Source organism: Leucoraja erinacea, chromosome 24, assembly GCF_028641065.1.
Source record: "Leucoraja erinacea ecotype New England chromosome 24, Leri_hhj_1, whole genome shotgun sequence".
Taxonomy (NCBI): Eukaryota; Metazoa; Chordata; class Chondrichthyes; order Rajiformes; family Rajidae; genus Leucoraja; species Leucoraja erinaceus.
Window position 1 is genome coordinate 25,672,166 of NC_073400.1, and position 21,372 is coordinate 25,693,537.

The window sequence follows — 21,372 nt, forward strand, 5'->3', positions numbered from 1 at the left end:
CTGGCTCGAAGGGTTGAAGGGCCGAATGGCCTCCTCCTGCACCTATTTTCTATGTTTCTATGACCTTTACCAGACGTCATTGTCTGAGGTCAGAACATTGACCTCTTCGAATATTGAAGTCGAGCAAGAAAAACTCTAAATAATTTGAATAATGGAATGCAAATATTGGAAAGGTGAGAATTGATTATTAAAGCTTGAAAATTGGATACGTTGAATAAAGTAACGCTAAATGAAGTCTCGATTGAATAGAGTGAATATAGAAAGGTTATTCGGGGACATATCCAGTTTTAAATGGGATTTTTATTTACCTCTATTCCATTAATTTTTAACTCTAACCTTTCGTAGTTACATTTCCCAGGAGAACAGTAGCTAGTCTTCTGAATATTAACACAATTCCAAAAGAATCTGCTGCTTTGTTAATGTGCTAAATACATTAATTTGAAGGACCTAATCGGTAGTCATTACATCAGGTGGCGCAAGTCTCCATCAATTATGTTTCATGGAAAGGTACGTTTGGTAAGTTGGAAGGGTTTACAAAACCCATGTTTCCAACACGCCGACACAATCAATGACCTGTCCCACAGGGCATTCCCCCTTCTCCCCACTCCCATCTGCCAGAAGATACAGAGTTTGAAAGCATGTTCCACCAAGATTTAGGAAGTCTAAGTCTGAAGAAGGGTCTCGACACGAAACGTCACCCATTCCTTCTCTCCACAGATGCTGCCTGTCCTGCTGAGTTACTCCAGCATTTTGTGACTCACCATTTCCCCCCATCTCTTGTCAGGCTTCTGAACGGTCCTTCCATAAGCTAGGGTACGAATTCTTCCCAAGTCTTCAATCTACCTCACTGGGGACATTGGACATTTGTCCTTGGCACTGCTACGCTACAATGCTGAGAACTATATTCTGTATCTTTCTCTGCGGACTACCTATTGTACTTGAGTTTGGCTTGATTGTATTAGTACAGTATAAGGGGGCGGCACAGGTGACGCAGTGGTAGAGTTGCTGCCTAATTTAGAGACCCAGATTTAATCTTGATTACTGGTGCTGCCTGTGTGGAGTTTATAGCTTCTCCCTGTGATTGCGTGGGTTTTCTCTGGGTGCTCTGGTTTCCTCCCACACTTCAAAAATGTGTGGGTTTGTAGGTTAATTGGCTTAGTAGTGTGTAGGATAGTGCTTGCGTACGGGGTGATCGCTGGAATGGTCGGCATGGATTCAGTGGGCCAAAGGGCCTGTTTCACACGCTGTATTTCTAAAGTGTATAGTATTATATGAGCTGTTGGGATAGCATGCAATAACAAAGCTTTTCACTGTACCTGGGTAAACATGACAATAATTAACCTGAACCTAAACTCCCCTCAAAGCTTATTTCCTTCGCTCCATAGATGCTGCCTCACCCACTGAGTTACTCCAGCATTTTTGTCTACCTTCAAAGCTATGAATGCTCATTTGACACTCGTTTTGGGAGAAGGTGAAGCTCAATTTAGTTTAGTTTAGTTTTGAGGTACAGTGTGGAAACAGGCCAATTGGCCCACTGAGTCCATGCAAACCAATGATCATCCTTATGCCCTTGGGTGGGGCGCAAAGTCTCCAGAGGTTTCTGTTCAGGTTTCCTAAGTGGGACAGGGGCATTGCACTTGGTCTATCCTACACACCAGTGACACTTTGCAGAAGCCAATTGACTTACAAACCAGCACGTCTTTGGAATGTGGGAGTAAACCCACGCAGTCACAGGGAGAACGTACAAGACAATAAAACGTACGAGAGAGAGAGAGTACAGGGTGAACATACAAGACAAGAAACGTGTGTGACAATAAACGTAACTAAACTAGGCACCACCCGTAGTCGTGATTGAACCTGGGTTTCTAGCACTGTATTGCAGCAACTGTACCAATGCACCACTGTACCACATCTAAATACTCTTAGTGAGTAGCCATTCACACTGGTTCTATCCTAGGGACACTTCAAAAGGCCAATTAACCTACCAAACCTGCAAGTCTTGGGAGTGTGGGAGGAAACTGGAGTATTCGGAGAGAGAGCATGCAGTCACGGGAGAACGTACAAACTCTGTACGGACAGCCCCGGTAGTCAGGATTGAACCTTTGCCGCTGGGACTGGAAGGCAGCAACTCTACCACTGCGCCACCTTGCCGCCCTACGTCAGTTCCTGTTACTCCGTCCTCACCCAACTTGACCCACCTTCTTCTGCCACCAGCCTGCTCCATCCTACCCCAACCGTCTAAACACGTTCACCCCGTCTCCCTCAACTTATCTCAACGCATCCACTCCAACCCACGATACCGCTGCGGCGCCGTGCCACCCCGCGGAGCTTGTTGCAGAAGCTCAACTACAGGGATGGAGTCCTTGCACCAGTGCGTAGGAAGGAACTGCATGCAGGTGGCTTGTTTTGAACCAAAGATGGACACAAAATGCTGGTGTAACACAGCGGGATAGGCAGCATCTCTTAAGGGGTTGGACAGGCTAGATGCAGGAAGATTGTTCCCGATGTTGGGGAAGTCCAGGACAAGGGGGTCACAGCTTAAGGATAAGGGGGAAATCCTTTAAAACCGAGATGAGAAGAACTTTTTTCACACAGAGAGTGGTGAATCTCTGGAACTCTCTGCCACAGAGGGTAGTTGAGGCCAGTTCATTGGCTATATTTAAGAGGGAGTTAGATGTGGCCCTTGTGGCTAAGGGGATCAGGGGGTATGGAGAGAAGGCAGGTACGGGATACTGAGTTGGATGATCAGCCATGATCATATTGAATGGCGGTGCAGGCTCAAAGGGCCGAATGGCCTACTCCTGCACCTATTTTCTATGTTTCTATGTTTCTATCTCTGGAGAGAAGGAATGGGTGACGTTTCGGGCCTGACGAAGGGTCTCGCCGAAGTGTCCCATCGGCCCTGCATCGATGCCCACATGCCCTGGGCTTCCACAACCCTGGTCCGAACCGAAAGGAGCCAAGAGGGGTAACGTGTCTGCCAACTCACCGTTGTCCGCTCCAGGCAGTGCAGCAGATGGTGATGTTGTCTGGCTATGGCTGAGCCTGGTCTGTTAGGGCACTGCTGCTGTTCCTTCTCACCCGATTCCTGAAAGAAGAGGAACGTTCGGAAAATAATTTAACGCTCATCACATCAGAACATTTTTTCACCCAGAGAGTTGTAAATCTGTGGAATTCTCTGCCACAGAAAGCAGTGGAGGCCAGTTCACTGATGTATTCAAGAGAAGGTAGGATTTAGCATTGAGGATATAGCATTTAGGATTTCAACAACTAAGTTACAGAGATCGGTTGAATAAGTTAGGTCTTTATTCTCTGGAGCGCAGAAGGTTAAGGGGGGACTTGATAGAGGTCTTTAAAATGATGAGAGGGATAGACAGAGTTGATATGGACAAGCTTTTCCCTTTGAGAATAGGGAAGATTCAAACAAGAGGACGACTTCAGAATTAAGGGACAGAAGTTTAGGGGTAATATGAGGGGGAACTTCTTTACTCAGAGAGTGGTAGTGGTGTGGAATGAGCTTCCAGTGGAAGTGGCGGAGGCAGGTTCATTGGTATCATTTAAAAATAAATTGGATAGGCATATGGATGAGAAGGGAATGGAGGGTTATGGTATGAGTGCAGGCAGGTGGGACTAAGGGAAAAAAAAAAGTTGTTCGGCTCGGACTTGTAGGGCCGAGATGGCCTGTTTCCGTGCTGTAATTGTTATATGGTTATAAGAAGGAACTGCAGGTGCTGGGAAATCGAAGGTACACAAAAATGCTGGAGAAACTCAGCGGGTGCAGCAGCATCTGTGGAGCGAAGGAAATAGGTAACGTTTCGGGCCGAAACCCAAGGGTTTCGGCCCGAAACGTTACCTATTTCCTTCGCTCCATAGATGCTGCTGCACTCGCTGAGTTTCTCCAGCATTTTTGTGTACCTACTGATTTTGGATGATCACCCATGGCCAAGTTGAATGGCGGTGCTGGCTCGAAGGGCCGAATGGCCTACCATTGCACCTATTTTCGATGTTTCTATGTTTCTATGAAAATGCAGCCAACTGCTTTAGGGATTATGTGACAGGACTTATTTTCGTCAGCGTTTGTCCTCTTCCCTGTGGAGCAACGGTTAGATTTCCTGCCCCTCAATCAGAAGGCTATGAGTTCATGGCTCTTCCCAGAATATCGAAGATGGAATAGTCCTGAAGATAGACACAGTGCTGGAGTATTTCAGCGGGGCCAGGCAGCATCTCTGGAGAAAAACGATGGGTGGCGTTTCGGGTCGGGGCCCTTCTTCAGAAGATGGGACCCAAACCAAAACATCACCCATCCTTTTCCTCCACAGGTGCTGCCTGACCTGCTGAGATACTCTTCCAGTTTGTGTCTATCTTCAGTATAAACCAGTGGTTCCCAACGTGGGGCGTACGCCCCACAGGGGGGCAATTTGATTTTTAAGGGGGGCAATTGAGCGCGACTGAGGAGGTCTGGGTCCAAATTTTCGATTTTTATTTTTTAGGATTTTCCATCAGGTAAACATATGTAGTTTATGTTTCAGATGTTATTTTGAGTAAATAATTTTTTTTGGGGTAAAAAAGGTCTTTATTGTGTAGTTATTACAACCAAGGTATTGGCGTTTTAAGCTTCTTCAGCTGAAACGGAGTTCACTTTTTAAATGATAAGAATAATATATCACCACATGGGGGGGGGGGGGGGGGGGGCATCAGGATTTTAGAGGTGATTAGGTGGGGCATGGCCAAAAAAAGGTTGGGAACCACTGTTATAAACCCTTCGAGCCAGCACTGCCATTAAATATGTTCACGGCTGATCATCTAAAATCAGTGCACCATTCCTGCTTTTCCCCCATAACCCTCGATTCCTTTTGCCCTAAGAGCTAAATCTAACTCTCTTGAAAACATCCTGTGAATTGGCCCCTTTCTGTTCTCTCTTGCTCTTCAACACATTTCCAGTCTGTTGTTCGTGCTTTACTGTGGAGTGTACACATGTGTATACCTCCATAGATAGTATATACTTACTATTCCAAATCAAGTAGTGTAGGCAGAATTAAGCAATAAAAAGTATAGGAATGGGTGACGTTTCGGGTCGAGACCCTTCTTCAGACGGAGAGTCAGGGGAAAGGGAGACACAGAGATATACCCTTTCATGTCTCTATGTCTCCCTCTCTCCTGACTCAGTCTCAACCCGAAATGCCACCCATTCCTTCTCTCCAGAGAGGCTGCCTGTCCCGCTGAGTTACTCCAGCATTTTGTGTCTGTCTTCGGTGTAAAACAGCATCTGCAGTTCCTTCCTACACAATAAAAGTATAGAATATGCGTGGGAAGGAACTGCAGGTGCTGGCTTACACCAAAGACAGACACAAAATGCTGGAGTAACTCAGCGGGGTCAGGCAGCATCTGTGGAGAAAAGGAACAGGTGACGTTTCGGGTCGAGACCCTTCTTCAGACTGAGAGTCAGGGGAGAGGGAAACTAGAGGTATGAAATGGTAGAAAGAACAAATACATGAAAGGTATGAGCAGCACGTGTAGGACACTTGGTCAAGCTTGAATGCGGCCACGAACTGCCCACCAGTGACGTAAGCAGGACAGACACACTCTATTTACGTTCTGGCGAAATTGGCCTCCAATATAGAGAGTTCAATCATTTCAAAGAGATCTTCACCCTTTTCCCTAAACCGCTGAACAATGTAATGTTGCACCTACTGTGAGTTCCAAGTGCTCATTCATCATTCCGTTGCGTTTGATCTGTAGATAGGCATTGGCGTTTCCAGTTTTTGCTATCTTTATCCTCGCAAGCCTGGCTTTCTGTGAAGAGAAACAAGGTTGTCTCAGCAATGATTATCCGAATCAATTACAACTGTCTCTCCTTCGCACACATTCACTTTACACATTCGGTACAATCCTGCTCCATAATGCAAAGGGCCAGCGCACTCACACTGACACATGCGCATACATGCTCAAACTCACACACTAACACATACATGCTCACACTCACACTGACACACATACATACATACACTCACACACACACACACACTAACACACCCATGCTCACACTCACACTGACACATGCACACACACTAACACATACATGCTCACACTGACATACACTCACACTGACACTTGTACACACACTGACACATACATGCGCACACACACACTCATACACATACATACATACACCCACTCACATTGACCACCTCTAGGAAGGGTAGAATGTTGCTCATTTTGGTTTCGAGTTCACAAGGAGTGGAATTAGGCCATTCGGCCCATCAAGTCTACTCCGCCATTCAATCATGGCTGATCCCTGCCTCCTATCCCATTTTCCTGCCTTCTCCCCATAACCCTTGACACCCTTTCTAATCAAGGATTTGTCTGTCTCTGTCTTAAAGATAGCAGAGGCTGGAGGGAGAGTGTGTGTGGGGGTGGGGGGGGTTGGCAAATCTGACTGTCATGGCTTTTAATTTCCTTGCTCAATGCCCGTAGAGCCCTGGTGAGAGAGCCCTGGTGAGAGAGAGGTGGGATTTGCCGTGGGGATGGGCTGATTGAGGACATTTACCTTCTGTGCTCGGCGCTTGTCCGCCCGTTGGTTCTGGTGGTAGATCCGGCTGAAGTTGGAAACAATAACCGGGACGGGAAGAGCAATCACCAGCACTCCACTCAGGGAGCAAATCGAGCCAAAGATCTTCCCAGCGATCGTCTTCGGTACCATATCGCCATAGCTACAACAGAAACAAGCCTTGATTAGTATGGGCGTCAGAGGTTATGGAGAGAATGGGGTTAAGAGAAAGAGATAGTTCAGCCACGATTGTTTGGCGGAGTAGACTTGATGGGCCGAATGGCCTTATGACTTTATGACAAGGAGAAACGTTGCCTACTCATTACCCCCCCCAGAAGATGTCTGACCTAGACACAAAATGCAGGAGTAACTCAGTGGGTCATGCAGCATCTCTGGAGATAAAGAATTGGTGACGTTTCGCCGGTCCTTGTCTTCCATAGATGTTGCCTATTGTCAATAGAACTGATGAGCTACAATGCTGTGAACTGTAGTCTGCACTCTGCATCTTGCCTTTTGATCTGTATACTGTATTTGAGCTTGATTGTATTTATTTATGATATATCAGATCTGTTTGGATAGCATGCAAAACAGAGCACAAACTGGGAGAGTGTAGGACCAGAGGGCACAGCCCCAGAATAAAAGGACGTACCTTTAGAATGGAGATGGCGAAGAATTGCTTTAGCCAGAGGGTGGTGAATCTGGAATTCATTGCCACAGACGGAGGTGAAGGCTGTCATTAGGTATTTTCAAGGCGGACATTGGCAGATTGTTGATCAGTAAAAGTCTCAAGGGTTTGGGGACAAAGCAGGAGAAAGGGGTCGAGATGAACAGATCGATCAGCCATGATTGAATGGGCGGAGTAGACTTGATGGGCCGAATGGCCTAATTTTGGGTCTAGAACTAATGAACGTGAACTTAAGAAAGAAGGAGGGGTGAGATAGGGGTCGGTAGGTGTACCAGGTGAACTGAAGAGCGATGTAGAATATTAGGCAGACTAACCCAGGTCAAGGAGGGAGAGGGTGAGGGGGATAGAACTACAGGAGGGTGACAATGAAGGGCACAAAGACTAGGGGAGGAGACGGGGGAATGATGTTGAGAGGGAATAATGGATCTGCCATGATTGAATGGCGGAGTAGACCTGAATGGCCAAATTCTGCTTCTCTGACATGAACGTGAACTTTCTCACAGTCCGTGCACGTGACAAAAACAAATCTAAACCTAATTATACAGGAAAAATAAATCTAAGTAGAGGGTTGTTAACCAATGAAAATGTGAATCTCGGTAAAATAAATAATAATACAATGTAAGAAATGTTAGTGGTTGTAAAGGAAACTAGATCCCACTAGTTCTACCCTACCCTATACCTGCTATACGATCCCACTTCTGACACCATGTAAAGGAAACTAGACGTCGTCCATAGTCCTTTAACTAAGTCTTTATTCAAGTACTAATCACACACGCTCCAGTACTAACCACAGCTGGTCTACACACGTACTGGAACCTAACAGGGAGGGAACATGCAGACACTACAGTTATACTATAGAATGTGGGAGGGACAATATGCTAATGAGGTAGTTACATATATGGTTGCATGCATAACCATCTACAGTGGTGATCAGTTCCTGCAATCTTCCAAAGCCTAGTTATTATTTATTTCCACTGGCCTCGGTTCTCATGGAAATACTGGGTTACCTTGATTGGTAAGGGCTTGTCCCACATGGGCGTCATTTGCGCGTCATTTTCGCAACATCATTTACATGTCACGATGCACGACGTGTGCGTCGTGACTAGCACGTGATGCGCGCATGTCGTTCATTACGCACGCATGGTGCGTGGTGATGTAGGCAGTGACGCGCGGTCACGCCCCAGGATTTGGGGATTCACAAAATCACCTGCGTGACGCGCAAATGATGCCCAAGTGGGACAGGCCCTTGAATCGCCTCCCATTGCTGTGCAGTGTTTATGCAGTAATGTATTCAGCTTCACCCAGATTTTCATCTGAATCGACTGAATGGATCGACTGGGCTTATATTCACTGGAATTTAGAAGAATGAGAGGGGATCTTATAGAAACATGTAAAATTCTAAATGGGATTTAGATGTAGGAAACATGTTGGGGGAGTCCAGAACCAGGGGTCACAGTTTAAGAATAAGGAGACTTTGAGGACTGAGATGAGGAAAACCCTTTTCACCCGGAGAGTTGTGAATCTGTGGAACTCGCTGCCACAGAAGGCAGTGGAGACCAATTCGCTGGATGTATTCAAGAGAGAGTAAGATATACCTCTTAGGGCTAATGGAATTACAGGGTATGGGGAGAAAGCAGGAACGGGGTAATGATTTTGGAAGATCAGTCATTATTATATTGAATGGCCTACTCCTGCACCTATGTTTCTGTGTTTCTATGTTTCAATGTTTCTATTTTTCTACACTGCTTGCCGCGGTTGGGAAGACTTTATCTAAACATGCAGTCTTCTCACTTTCCTTTTATTGCATTCCGCTCCAATTGACAGAGACATTTCTATCCATCCTGTGGTGTTTCCAATGCTATAACACATTGTGTAGTCCTGGTCTCATCTTCTCTGGCCCAATGACTCCAATGTAATTAAAATTGGAAATCTCTCAAAAGGATTTTTCATGTTGGTGCTTTGCATATTTGAATTTCAGGGGATTAGCAGGCTTTTTGCATCCAGTCTCTGGGCGGCACGGTGGCACCTCAACGCACTTACAGTGCAAGAGACCCTGGTTCGATCCCGACTATGGTTGCTGCTGTGCGGAGTTTGTACATTCTCCCTGTGACTGTGTGGGTTTTTTCCAGGTGCTCCAGTTTCCTCCCACAGTCCATAAACTTACAGGTTTGTAGGATAATTGGCTTGTGTGTAGGGTAGAACTAGTGTACAGGGTGATCGCTGGTCGGCACGGACTCCAAGGGCCGTGTTTCAACGCTATTGCTAAACTCTAAAGTCAAAACTCTGGTGAGTAATTCACTGGAGATTCCAGGCCAGAAGATGCTGGTTTAAACCGAAGATAGACATAAAAAGCTGGAGTAACTCAGTGGGTCAGTCAGCATCTCTGGAGTCCAGGGATAGGGAAACAAGAGATATAGACGGTGATATAGAGAGATAGAGAACAAATGAATGAAAGATATGAAAAAAAATAATGATGATAAAGGAGACAGGCCAATGTTAGCTATGGGCTAGGTGAAAATGAGTTACAGACAACGAGACGTAACAAGAAGACTTGGAAGCTAGTGCAACGACTTGAGTGGGGGAGGGATGGAGAGAGAGGGTTGCAACTGGGTGAGATGGATAAGAGGGGGCAGGGTAGGATTGAGGTGTGAGGTGGAGGAAGAGGAGAAGGAACACAAGTATGAGGGCGAGGGAATGGGCAGGAGGTTGAGGGTGAGGTGTCAGGCTGGGTAGTGAGGATGAGGGAGGAGGTGGTGGAGGCAGTACTATGTGAGAAGTCACGGGCTGTGGGTACGTGAGGCCGGTTGCCAACGCAAGAGAAGATGTGCTCACCATAACAAATATCTGAGGCGATACAATTGTGAATGCTGGCCATGTCCCAGTCCTCTCTGTTAAATGATAAATAGATTGGATATGTCTCCCTAATAATCATCTTATAATGTGTAGCAGATTCTGGAATTGGTTTTGTTAGAGTAGAGATTGCCCATAGAATGTGAATTTTAATATTCCTCTCCAAACAGGAGTTAGGGCGGCATGGTGGCGCCGTGCGGATGCGGCATCGAAGGACGAGAAGCCGAACCGAAGAAGTGGAAGCCAAACAACCATACGGGTACAAAGCCAAAACGCCAATTTGGGGTACCTGGTGGCGCAGCGGTAGAACTGCTGCCTTTGTGCGCCAGAGAGCCGGGTTCAATCCTGACCTCAGATGTTGTCTGTACGGAGTTTGTATGTTCTCCCCCTGACCGCGTGGGTTTGCTCCGGTTTCCTCCCACCCTCCAAAGATGTGCGGGTTTGTAGGTTAATTGGCCGGTAAAATTGTAAATTGTCCGCAGCGTGTAGGATAGTGCTAGTATACAAAGTGATCGCTGGTCGGCGCAGACTTGGTGGGCCGAAGGGCCTGTTTCCGCGCTGTATCTCTAACGTCTAAAGTAAAGTTCACCAGAACGACAGTGATCCACCCACTATGTCCTTTCAACACATTCCCTGTGATATGTGTCAGAGATTTCTATTCCCTTTCAACGCTTTATCTGAACGTGGTGATTTAAGTTGATATTTGATACCTCATCTGTCAGCACAATAACACCCTGAGAATGGTCTGTGTTGTATTATAGACTCATGATACTGGTATATCACAGACATATGTCCACTTATAGACTCATGGACAAATAGCCCGAATTTGTCAATGGGGACCAAGAGATCCCATCTAAGCTAGTCAAATATTTAGACTTTACTTAGACTTTAGAGATGCTCTAACACTATCCTACACAATATCCTACAACACATTCCGTATTCATGAATGATGAGACTCCAGCACTCTCAGACTCTTGTTCGTACTGAGTGTAAGTCCCAGTATACATTAAAAGCAGAGGGAGAACAAGGAGGGAAGAGACAAAGACTTTAAGCCTTTTGCCTTGCATCACAGTGAGGAGGTGTCTGGTGAACTCACTGTGGTGGATGTTAAATTTGTGTTTATTGTGTGTTTTGTTATTTTATTATATGTATGACTGCAAGGCAACAAAATTTCGTTCAGACTGAAAGGTCTGAATGACAATAAAGGATACTTTGACTTGGACATTATTTTTCAGATTCATTTAGTTTAATGTTAGTTTACAGATACAGTGTGGAAACAGGCCCTTCGACCCACCGAGTCCATACCGACCAGCGATCCTATCCTACACACTAGGGACAATCTGCAATTTTACTGAAGCCAATTAACCTACAAACCTGTACATCTTTGGAGTGTGGGAGGAACCTGGAGCACCAGGAGATGACCCACGCGGTGACGGGGGGGGGGGGGGGGGGGGGAGGGGGGAACGTACCAACTCCGTACAGACAGCACCCGTAGTCAGGATCGAACCTGGGTCTCTGGCGCTGTAAGGCAGCAACTCTGCCGCTGCGCCACCGTGCCGCCCCCCAAAGCTGTGCATTTAACTGCACGGTTGATGTCAGCTACTGCTAGGTGAGTTAGCCCTGGTTGAAGGGAAGCCAATATTATCATTAAAAAACAGAAGCTCACATGAGCCCAAGGACAGATGAGAAAACACAGAACAGAGGGACTTTGCGGTGAAAGTAGGTCAAAACTTGACTGGAGAGCAGGCGGTGAGCTCTTGGCTAATTAACATTCTCCTGGCAACGATAGCTGTAAGCAAGGCAGGAGACTATAATTCAAAAGAGTGTGGTATCTTTACTGAAGTGTTTGGGTTATAAAGTGTTTTTTTTTTTTGTCATACACTGCAGCTTCTGGTTACCTAAGGTCTGAATTGTCTTTGGAATTATAAGCATAAAGGTCACTCCCAGCATGAAGTAATGACCATTCGCGGGTCCAGGCAGCGTGCCCGCGTGTCCCTGGAGAGGGAACACGCGGTGTCCACGGGGACTCTGGAGGCCTTCCGCGAACACTGGTCACTGCGGGAGGGCGAATGTATTGTTTTTTAAAAATATTTTTATTAGAAGCAAACACATATTATGCTAAAAACATTTAATGTATATCATATAACCATATAACCATATAAAAATTAGAGCACGGAAACAGGCCATCTCGACCCTTCTAGTCCGTACTGAACACATAATCTCCCCTAGTCCCATATACCTGCGCTCAGACCATAACCCTCCATTCCCTTCCCATCCATATAACTATCCAATTTATTTTTAAATGATAAAAACGAACCTGCCTCCACCACCTTCACTGGAAGCTCATTCCACACAGTTACCACTCTCTGAGTAAAGAAGTTCCCCCTCATGTTACCCTTAAACTTCAGTCCCTTAATTCTCAAGTCATATCCCCTTGTTTGAATCTTCCCTACTCTCAGTGGGAAAAGCTTTTCCACGTCAACTCTGTCTATCCCTCTCATCATTTTAAAGACCTCAATCGTCCCCCCTTAACCTTCTGCGCTCCAAAGAATAAAGCCCTAACTTGTTCAACCTTTCTCTGTAACTTAGTTGCTGAAACCCAGGCAACATTCTAGTAAATCTCCTCTGTACTCTCTCTATTTAGTTGACTATATCAGTCGTACATTATTAATATTATCAGTTGTGGATTGATTCTGCTTCTAGTTTTTTTAATAAATAGGGAGTAAGAGAGAAAGGAAAAAAAAACAAATGTCATGATAAAAAAAATGGAATAATTTTCTAATAAAACATCATTGGAGAAAGGTTCGTAAATTATAAAGTATAACTTTTCATCTAATCGAATGTATTGTTGATAAAATTGTTAATATTTTAATTTGATAACTTTGTTTGTGAGCTGCCAACATAGGCATTCTTTGATCGTGTTACTACTCTGTAGTTTTGTTCGTTCTGAATAAAAGCATTTTGTATATTAAAAAAAAAAGCATGAAGTAATAAAAAGGAACTGCAGATGCTGGTTTATACAAAGATAGACACAAAATGCTGGAGTAACTCAGTGAGTCAAGCATCGTCTCCGGAGAAAATGGATAGGTGACGTTTCGGGTCAGGACCCTTCATCAGAATGAAGAGGACTCCGGACCCGAAATATCATCTATCCATTTTTTTAAAATTACATTTAGAATGATAATGATATCCACATTAATATGAATAAGTAAATTAAAACAAAAATGTTTGCAGAGCTCGGGTCTTCATTTTTCATTCACAGGATGTGGAAATATTAGTTTTTAGTTCAATATTTCTTTGATTTAATTTAGTTTATTGTCTGGTGTACTTAGATACAGTGAAAAGCTTTATTCTTGCTTGCTATCCAGTCAGCAGAAAGACAATACATGATTACATTCAAGACGTTCGCTGTGTAGAGGTACAGGATAATGGGAATAACGTTTAAAGCAAGATAAAGTCCAGTAAAGTCCGTTTAGGCACAGTCCGAGGGTCTCCAATGAAGTCGATGCTAGGTCAGGAGCGCTCTCTAGTTGGTGATCGGATGGTTCAGTTGCTGGCAAATCCGGTACTTATTGTCCATCCTCAAGTGGCCAGTACAGTGGTACAGTTGCTAAAGCCGCTGCCTCACAGTGCCAGAGACTTTGGTTCGATCCTGACCTCAGGTACTATCTGTGTGGAGTTTGCACGCTCTCCCTGTGACCATGTGGGATACCCCTGGTTGCTCCGGTTTCCTCTCACATCCCAAAGACGTAGGTTAATTGGGCCTAGTGTGTAGGGAGTGAGGGAGTGGATGTGAAAGTGGGATAACATAGAGAACTAGTGTGAATGATGGTTGGTGTGGGCTCAATGGGCCATACAGTCTGTTGCCATGCTGTTGCCATGCTGTATCTCTAATACTAAAACTAATTGTTCCCCTGAAGTTAGATGGCCATTTCAAAGGGCAGTTAATGGTCAACCACATTGGTGGGTCTAAAATCACACTTAACGAAACAAGTTGTTAATTCAAGGGCAGCACGGTGACACAGCGGTAGAGTTGCTACCTTACAGCGCCAGAGACCCGGGTTCAATACTGATGCGTCCTCTGACCTAGTCCATTGTGGAATCAGACTTTTTCTCTGCAATTGTAATGGCACCAAAACTATAGTCTGCACACTGGTATCTTGTTCTCTTTGCTCCACCTGTTGTACTTGTCTGTGGCTTGATTGTGCACATATATAGTATGACATGACTGAATTGGACGTCAAACTAATGCTTTTCCATTGTATCTCGATACCTGGGACAATAATAAACCAATACCAATCAGCTGAGATCCGTGAATTCTGAAACGCAGAAGATTTAAGGGCCTGTCCCATTTACCGATTTTTTTCGGCGACTGCTGGCATCATTGACTGCGGTATCAGGTCACTGAAAAATTCATGATGCGGTGGTGACGTATGATGTGCGATGTTTTTTCAAGTGTCGCAACATTTTTTTTGTCGCTGCTGGATTTTGAAATGTTCAAAATCTTTTGGCGACCCTGATATACGCCGGCAGTCTCCGAAAAAATTGCCAAGTGGGACAGGGCCTTTAGAGTCAAAGAGTGCTTCAGCACTGACACAGGCCCATCCGCCCAACTTCCCCATGCCCCACTAATATCCCCATCCACACTAGATGCACCTCCCTGCGTTTTACCCATGTCCCTCAAAACGTTTTCTATCCATGGTGCATGGCCAAATGCCTTTTAAATATTCTTATGAGGCCTGCCTCAACTGCCCGCACTGGAAGCTCATTCCACATGCCCACCATCCAAGACAAGTACTGAGTAGTGACATATCCCTGCACAGCCACATGGACCGTCTTTCAGATGAACTGTTAAACTGACATCCCCTCGACCTTCTCAGGTAGATATAAAATTCTCAAAAATATTTGAAGCAAAGCAGGTGAGCTCATAGAATCATAGAGTCATACAGCATAGAAACGAACCCTTTGGCCCACCACGTCAATACCCTTTTTGCTCACCCGGGTGCTCCAGTTTCCTCCCACACTCCAAAGACATAGAGGTTTGTAGGTTAATTGGCTTTGGTAAAGATTGTATGTAGCTTCTCCCACCCGAATTGCGGGGTTGAAAATGTCCAGGAACGGGGCCTAACATCACCCGGCGCGGAGTTTCAACATCAAGACCCGGAGCGCGGCCTTGCATCACCCGGCGCTGCCTTAATGGCCGCGGGACTTACCGTTGCCCACCGGGGGCTTTGACATCGGGAGAAGAATGAAGAGCAGGGGAGAGACAAAGACTTTGTCACAGTGAGGAGGAGATTCACTGTGATGGATGTGTGTGTAAATTGTGTGTTTGTGTGTCTTGGTTCTTTAGTTGCTGTCTGACTGCAGAAACCAAATTTCGTTTGAACTTCATTTGAGGTTCAAATGCCAATAAACTGTATTGTATTGTATTGTATGTAGATCCCTAGTGTGTAGGATAATGCTAGTGTATGGGAATCACTGGTCGGTGTGGACTCGATGGGCCGAAGGGCCTGGTTCCACGCTGTATCTTTTTTTTTCTTTTTTTCTTTTTCTTTTATTTTTACAATACAATACAATACAATTTATTTGTCATTTGGACCCCTTGAGGTCCAAACGAAATGTCGTTTCTGCAGCCATACATTACAAAACAAAATAGACCCGAGACACTACACAGTTACACAAACATCCATCACATTGCTGTGATGGAAGGCAAAAAAACTTATCTCTCCACTGCACTCTCCCCCCCGATGTCAGAGTCAGAGTCAAAGACAAAGCCCCCGGCTGGCGATGGCGATTGTCCTGCGGCCATTAAAGCCACGGCGGGTGATGCAAGGTCGCACACCGGGTCTAGCTGTTAGAGCCCCCGGCGTGCGCTCGCAAAGTCCCACGGCCATTCCAAGCCGCGCGGGGCGATGCTGTAAGGCCCCGCTCAGGTGCTCTTCAACCCCGCAACTCGGGCGGGAGAAGTCGCTGTTGTGGAAGCCCCGAAATTCGGTCTCCCAGCAGGGACCCGCGGGCTCCCGGTGCCGCCGTCCGCCAGACCTGCAGTTGCAGCCTCCGAATCTCCGAAGGTCGGGTAGCAGCAGCCCTCCACCACCGCTCCACCTGCTCCGGACTCGGCCAGCCCCGTGACGGTAGGTAGTCGGCAACTCCGTTGCTGGAACCCCAGGTCGTTCCTGTTGGAGGCCGCTCCACGTTGCAGCCCTAACGACACGGAGACCCGACAAAGAAAAGGTTGGGTCTCCCGTGCAGGGGAAATATTTTAAAGTTACCCCCTCCCCCCCACCCCCCCACACACATACCCCAACAAAAAAAATAACAAAAACTACATAAAAACGAGACAAAAAATAATAAAAACCCAGACGGACTGCAGAGGCCGCTGCTGACGAGAGTCGCGCCGCCCACCGATTTATTAGAAGTACCGTAAATTACATTAATACACATCACATATATCTTATTACATTTTGTTGTACCACTTCGTTTTTTGAGCTTTAAAAAAGGTAGAAATAAAAGAAGTAAGGAAAGTGAGCAAGAGTCGTGAAGGTGCAGGAAAGTGTTGGGAGAAGAAAGCCCCTTAGGGCAGAAATTAGAGAAGGAAGTAAAGAAAGGAAATAAGACCCTAGAAAGAAAAGAAAAAAGGAAAAACAATCGCTCTATTGTAACAAAAAACTCCGCAAAAAAGGATATACCAACCGTGTATTTATTAAAAATTTATTTTATACCCCCCGTTACCAGATCCTGGTACCATTTATATTTTAAATTACTATTGCACCTTATGCTTGTAATAGTTCCGTAAATGCAGACCACGTCTTTTGGAAGTGGTCTGCTTTGCCTGCTAGGAGGAGTCTCATTTCTTCCAAGTGTAGTGTTTCAAACATGTTTGAAATCCACATTTTTATTGTTGGTATTGGAGCATTTTTCCAAAATTTGAGTATAAGCTTTTTTCCCATTATTAGCCCGTAATTAAGTAACTTCTTTTGAAACACATTTAATTCGGGGTTACCTTCCAATATTCCAAAAATGATCCATTCTGCTTTTGGTACAAGTTTTATCTTAAATAATTTTGTGAAGATTTCAAATATTTTGTTCCAGAATTTTTGAATTTTTATACAGAAAACAAAAGAGTGCGCTATGTTAGCTTCTTGTGACTGACATTTATCACAAATGGGTGAAACATTGGGGAAAAGTTTATTTATTTTAGTTTTTGAATAATATAGTCTATGTAATGTTTTATATTGGATCGAGCATTTATGCACATATAGTAAATGTTTATCCCAGCTCTCTTTTGAAATTTTTATAGCTAGTTCTTGTTCCCAGTCTCTTCTAATACCATCGGTTGTAGGTATTTCTATATTTAAAATAATGTTATATAAGTATGATATTAGATTTGCTGATTCAGCCTTTGTCTTCATGGCTTCATCCAATAAGTCTGGGGGCATGGTATGATAGTCTTTTGTGTATTTTTTCAGATAGTCACGGATTTGAAAATATTTAAAATATTTATTATTTTTCAAATTATATCTCAGTTGTAATTGTTGAAATGATAATAATTTTCCTAATTCATACAAGGCTCCGAGCATTTTGATTCCCATTCTTTCCCATTGTGTAAATGATTTATCTATAATTGAGGGTTTAAACGACGGGTTATTGACTATTGGCATTAAAAGAGATAGATTTCTTAATTTTAGATTCTGTTTTATTTGTTTCCAAGTTCTAATTGTACTATGTATCATTGGATTTTTATTATAATTTTGCTGTATCTCTAAACTAAACTAAACTAAACACAAAAGGATACCGGATGCTTTTCTGGCCCGAGAAGATGGAAAATATGTGAATGGTTCCTCAGTTGTGGGACAGCCATGTCATACATTGCTTCATGGTAAAGGGTGGTAATCTATCACTAACCTTCTGAGAATAATATTTCAGATCATCAGAGGACCTTGATTTACTGTTCCATCTGAAAGGTGCTACCTATTAACATTGAACTGCTTTAGATAGATTCATAGAGTCATGCAGCGTGGAAACAGGCCACACCGACCAACATGTCCCATCTACACTAGCCCCACCAGCCTGCATTTGGCCCATATCCCTCTAAACCTGTCCTATCCATGTACCTGTTTATTTTTTGAACATTGCAATAGTCCAAGCCTCAACCACCTCCTCTGGCAGTTCGTTCCATGCACCCATCACCCTTTATGTGATAAAGTTACCCCTCAGGTTCCTATTAAATCTTTCCCCCCTCACCTTAAACCTATGTCCTCTGGTTCTCAATTCCTGTACTCTGGGCAAGAGACTCTGTGCATCTACCTGATCCATTCCACCCATGATTTTGTACACTAAATGTATACAGGTCCCTGCTTAAGTGTTGGCCTGGAATAGACACCCCTGAGAATCGTGCCTGAACTCATGACCTCTAGACTAGATGGAGAAAGGGCTACCACTGTGAAAAGCTGATACCATGTGGGAGGAAGTGCAATGTAATCACGTTATATTGCTTCTGAAGCATGATACAGTTCTCTGAAATTATGATGGCCGTGCTGTGTTGATGGGAACCCTGCAGTTTTTGTCAATGTTTCTGTCTGATCCAATTAGCATTATCATTTCTTGTTTCTTTATGTCTTGTTCACAGGCACTGTGCAGAACTGAAGAAATATCTTGTCTATAAAGCATGAATGTGACTTCAACGACGCCTTTAGCCTTTATAACCAGTGTTGAAGCGTGTATGAGTGGGTCCTATAATACAATGCATTGATGCATAACAATTCACAGCTTTTGAAAATTATTGTACATGGATAAGACAAGTTTGGAGGGATATGGACCAAACGTAGGCAAGGTGGGACTAGTGTAGCTGGGGCATGTTGGCCGGTGTGGGCAAGTTGGGCCGAAGGGCCTGTTTCCACGCTGTATCGCTCTATGACTCTATTAGGTACCACGCAGCCATTCGGCCCATTGAGTTTACGGCAGCTCCTTTGAGTGAAATCCAGTTTAGACTTTAAGACTTTAGTTATACAGCATGGAAACAGGCCCTTCAGCCCACCACGTACATGCCGACCAGCGATCACCGCACACCAGCACTATCCTATACACTGGGGACAATTTACAATTTTATCAAAGCCAATTAACCTACAAAGCTCTATGTTTTTGGAGTGTGGGAGGAAACTGGAGCACCGGGAGAAAACCCATGCAGTCACATTAGACCCACGTCAAACTCCGTACAGACAGCACCCGTAGTCAGGATTGAACCTGGGTCTCTGGTGCTGTGGGGCAGCAACTCTACCACTACGCCACTGTGCCGCCCTAGTTACTTCCACCTCCCCACTCTTTATCATACCGCTACAATTTGTTTTCCTTCCAGGTACTTAGCCAATTACTTTTGAAGGATAATTTTGAATCTGTGGCACTGTGTTCGAGATCTGCAGTTCGTACATGAAAACATATCATTCGGTTCTTTTACAATTGGTCATGAGATTACGTCTTCTAATTATCATCACTTCAGAAAATTGAGATCGTTTCCTTTCATTTAAGGGCCTGTCCCACTTGCGCGACTTTTTCGGCAACTGTCGGCATAGCTCGTTACAGGTCGCCGAAAATTTTCCACATGTTAAAAATCCAATGGCGACCAGAACAAGGTACGACTCTTTGGGCGACTACTCTTGACCATACAGGCTTCACCCCGCGACATGTCGCCAGGATGTCGCCCATAAGGTCGTGAGTCTCCTAGTCACCCAAAGCGTCATTCTGGTCGCCGCTGAATTTTCAACATGTTGACAATTTTCGGCGACCTATGACGGGTGCCAGCCGTCGCCGAAAAAGTTGCGTAAGTGGGACAGGCCCTTTACTCTCGTTGTTTATGATTTTAAGTATTTTAGCGATCTCAGCCACATCCTTGGGTCCCGAGATGTCACCCATCCACTTTGCCACACCCTGTTGTGTGGAATTTCAATTGCAAAAAATTCTTCCATTTTGGGAGTTACTTTAAGTCCATTTAAAGTTTATTACTAACTTCTTCTAAGCTAACCACATTTCCAAGTGTTCTGTCAGTTGTAAGTTTCAAAGCTGTGCCCTGTAACGTAATATCTTCTTAACATATAACCATATAACAATTACAGCACGGAAACAGGCCATCTCGACCCTTCTAGTCCGTGCCGAACACGTATTCTCCCCTAGTCCCATATACCTGCGCTCAGACCATAACCCTCCATTCCTTTCCCGTCCATATAACTATCCAATTTATTTTTAAATGATAAAAACGAACCTGCCTCCACCATCTTCACTCATTCCACACAGCTACCACTCCCTGAGTAAAGAAGTTCCTCCTCATGTTACCCCTAAACCCCTATGTGAAGAACAGCAGAGAAAATGCATTGATCACACAGAATTAATCTTTGTGGTTTTTCTATTGCTGTACCCACTCCCTTAACCACTGATGCTTTACTTTTCGTCTTGGAGGAAATTAACTCAGTGATTGATCCACCAAGATATGCTCCTGAAAATATAATTATAATTTATTCTGATTAACATCACACAAATTGTAGTCCATTGCCTCAATATCCAGGTTTTGGACGCTTTGCTTTAAAATACGGTAGACAAGGAGTTAACCACACCTGAAGTCCTGAACTAGGTCCTGTGCTACTATCTACCCCATTGGAGACCCTCGGACTATCTTTGATCGGACTTTATCTTGCACTAAACGTTATTCACATTATTCCCTTTATCATGTATCTGTATTGTGTGGATGACTCGATTGTAATCATGTATTGTCTTTCCATTGACTGGTTGGCATGCAACAAAGGCTTTTCACTGTACCTCGGTACACATGACAATAAACTAAACTAAACTAAATTAAACTAGACATCAATTTGAGATACGTGTAGAAAGGAACTGCAGGTGCGGGTATATACTGAAGATAGATACAAAATTCTGGATTTACTTAGCGGGTCAGGTAGTCTCTCCAGAGAAAAAGGATGGAGGCATCAAGTCACAAGTTCACAAGTTATGAGAGTGGAATTAGGCCATTCGGCCCATCGAGTCCACTCCGCCATTCAATCATGGCTGATCACTGCCTCCTAATCCCATGTTCCTGTCTTCTCCCCGTTCTAATCCAGAATTTGTCTATCTCTACCTTACAAAATCCACTGACTTGGCCTCCACAACCCTTTGTGGCAATGGCTTCCACAGATTAACTACCCTCTGACTAAAGAAGTTCCTCCTCACCTCCTTTCCCAAAGAGCACCCTTCAATTCTGAGGCTATGACCTATGACTTTTCGGGTCGGGACCCTTTCAGACTGG

At 44.6% G+C, this 21,372-nt stretch overlaps 1 protein-coding gene across 1 annotated transcript in view; it reads right to left on the minus strand.

Annotated features, from left to right (window-relative positions):
• Positions 1-21,372, minus strand: part of kcnd3 (potassium voltage-gated channel, Shal-related subfamily, member 3) — a 242,681-nt gene that overhangs the window by 20,660 nt on the left and 200,649 nt on the right. Inside the window, exons 3-5 of the mRNA XM_055654862.1 lie at positions 6,548-6,710; positions 5,692-5,793; positions 2,990-3,088 (exon numbers count right to left, since the gene is read on the minus strand). Of these exons, the coding sequence (XP_055510837.1) occupies positions 2,990-3,088; positions 5,692-5,793; positions 6,548-6,710 (364 nt within the window). The remainder of the gene's footprint in view (positions 1-2,989; positions 3,089-5,691; positions 5,794-6,547; positions 6,711-21,372) is intronic.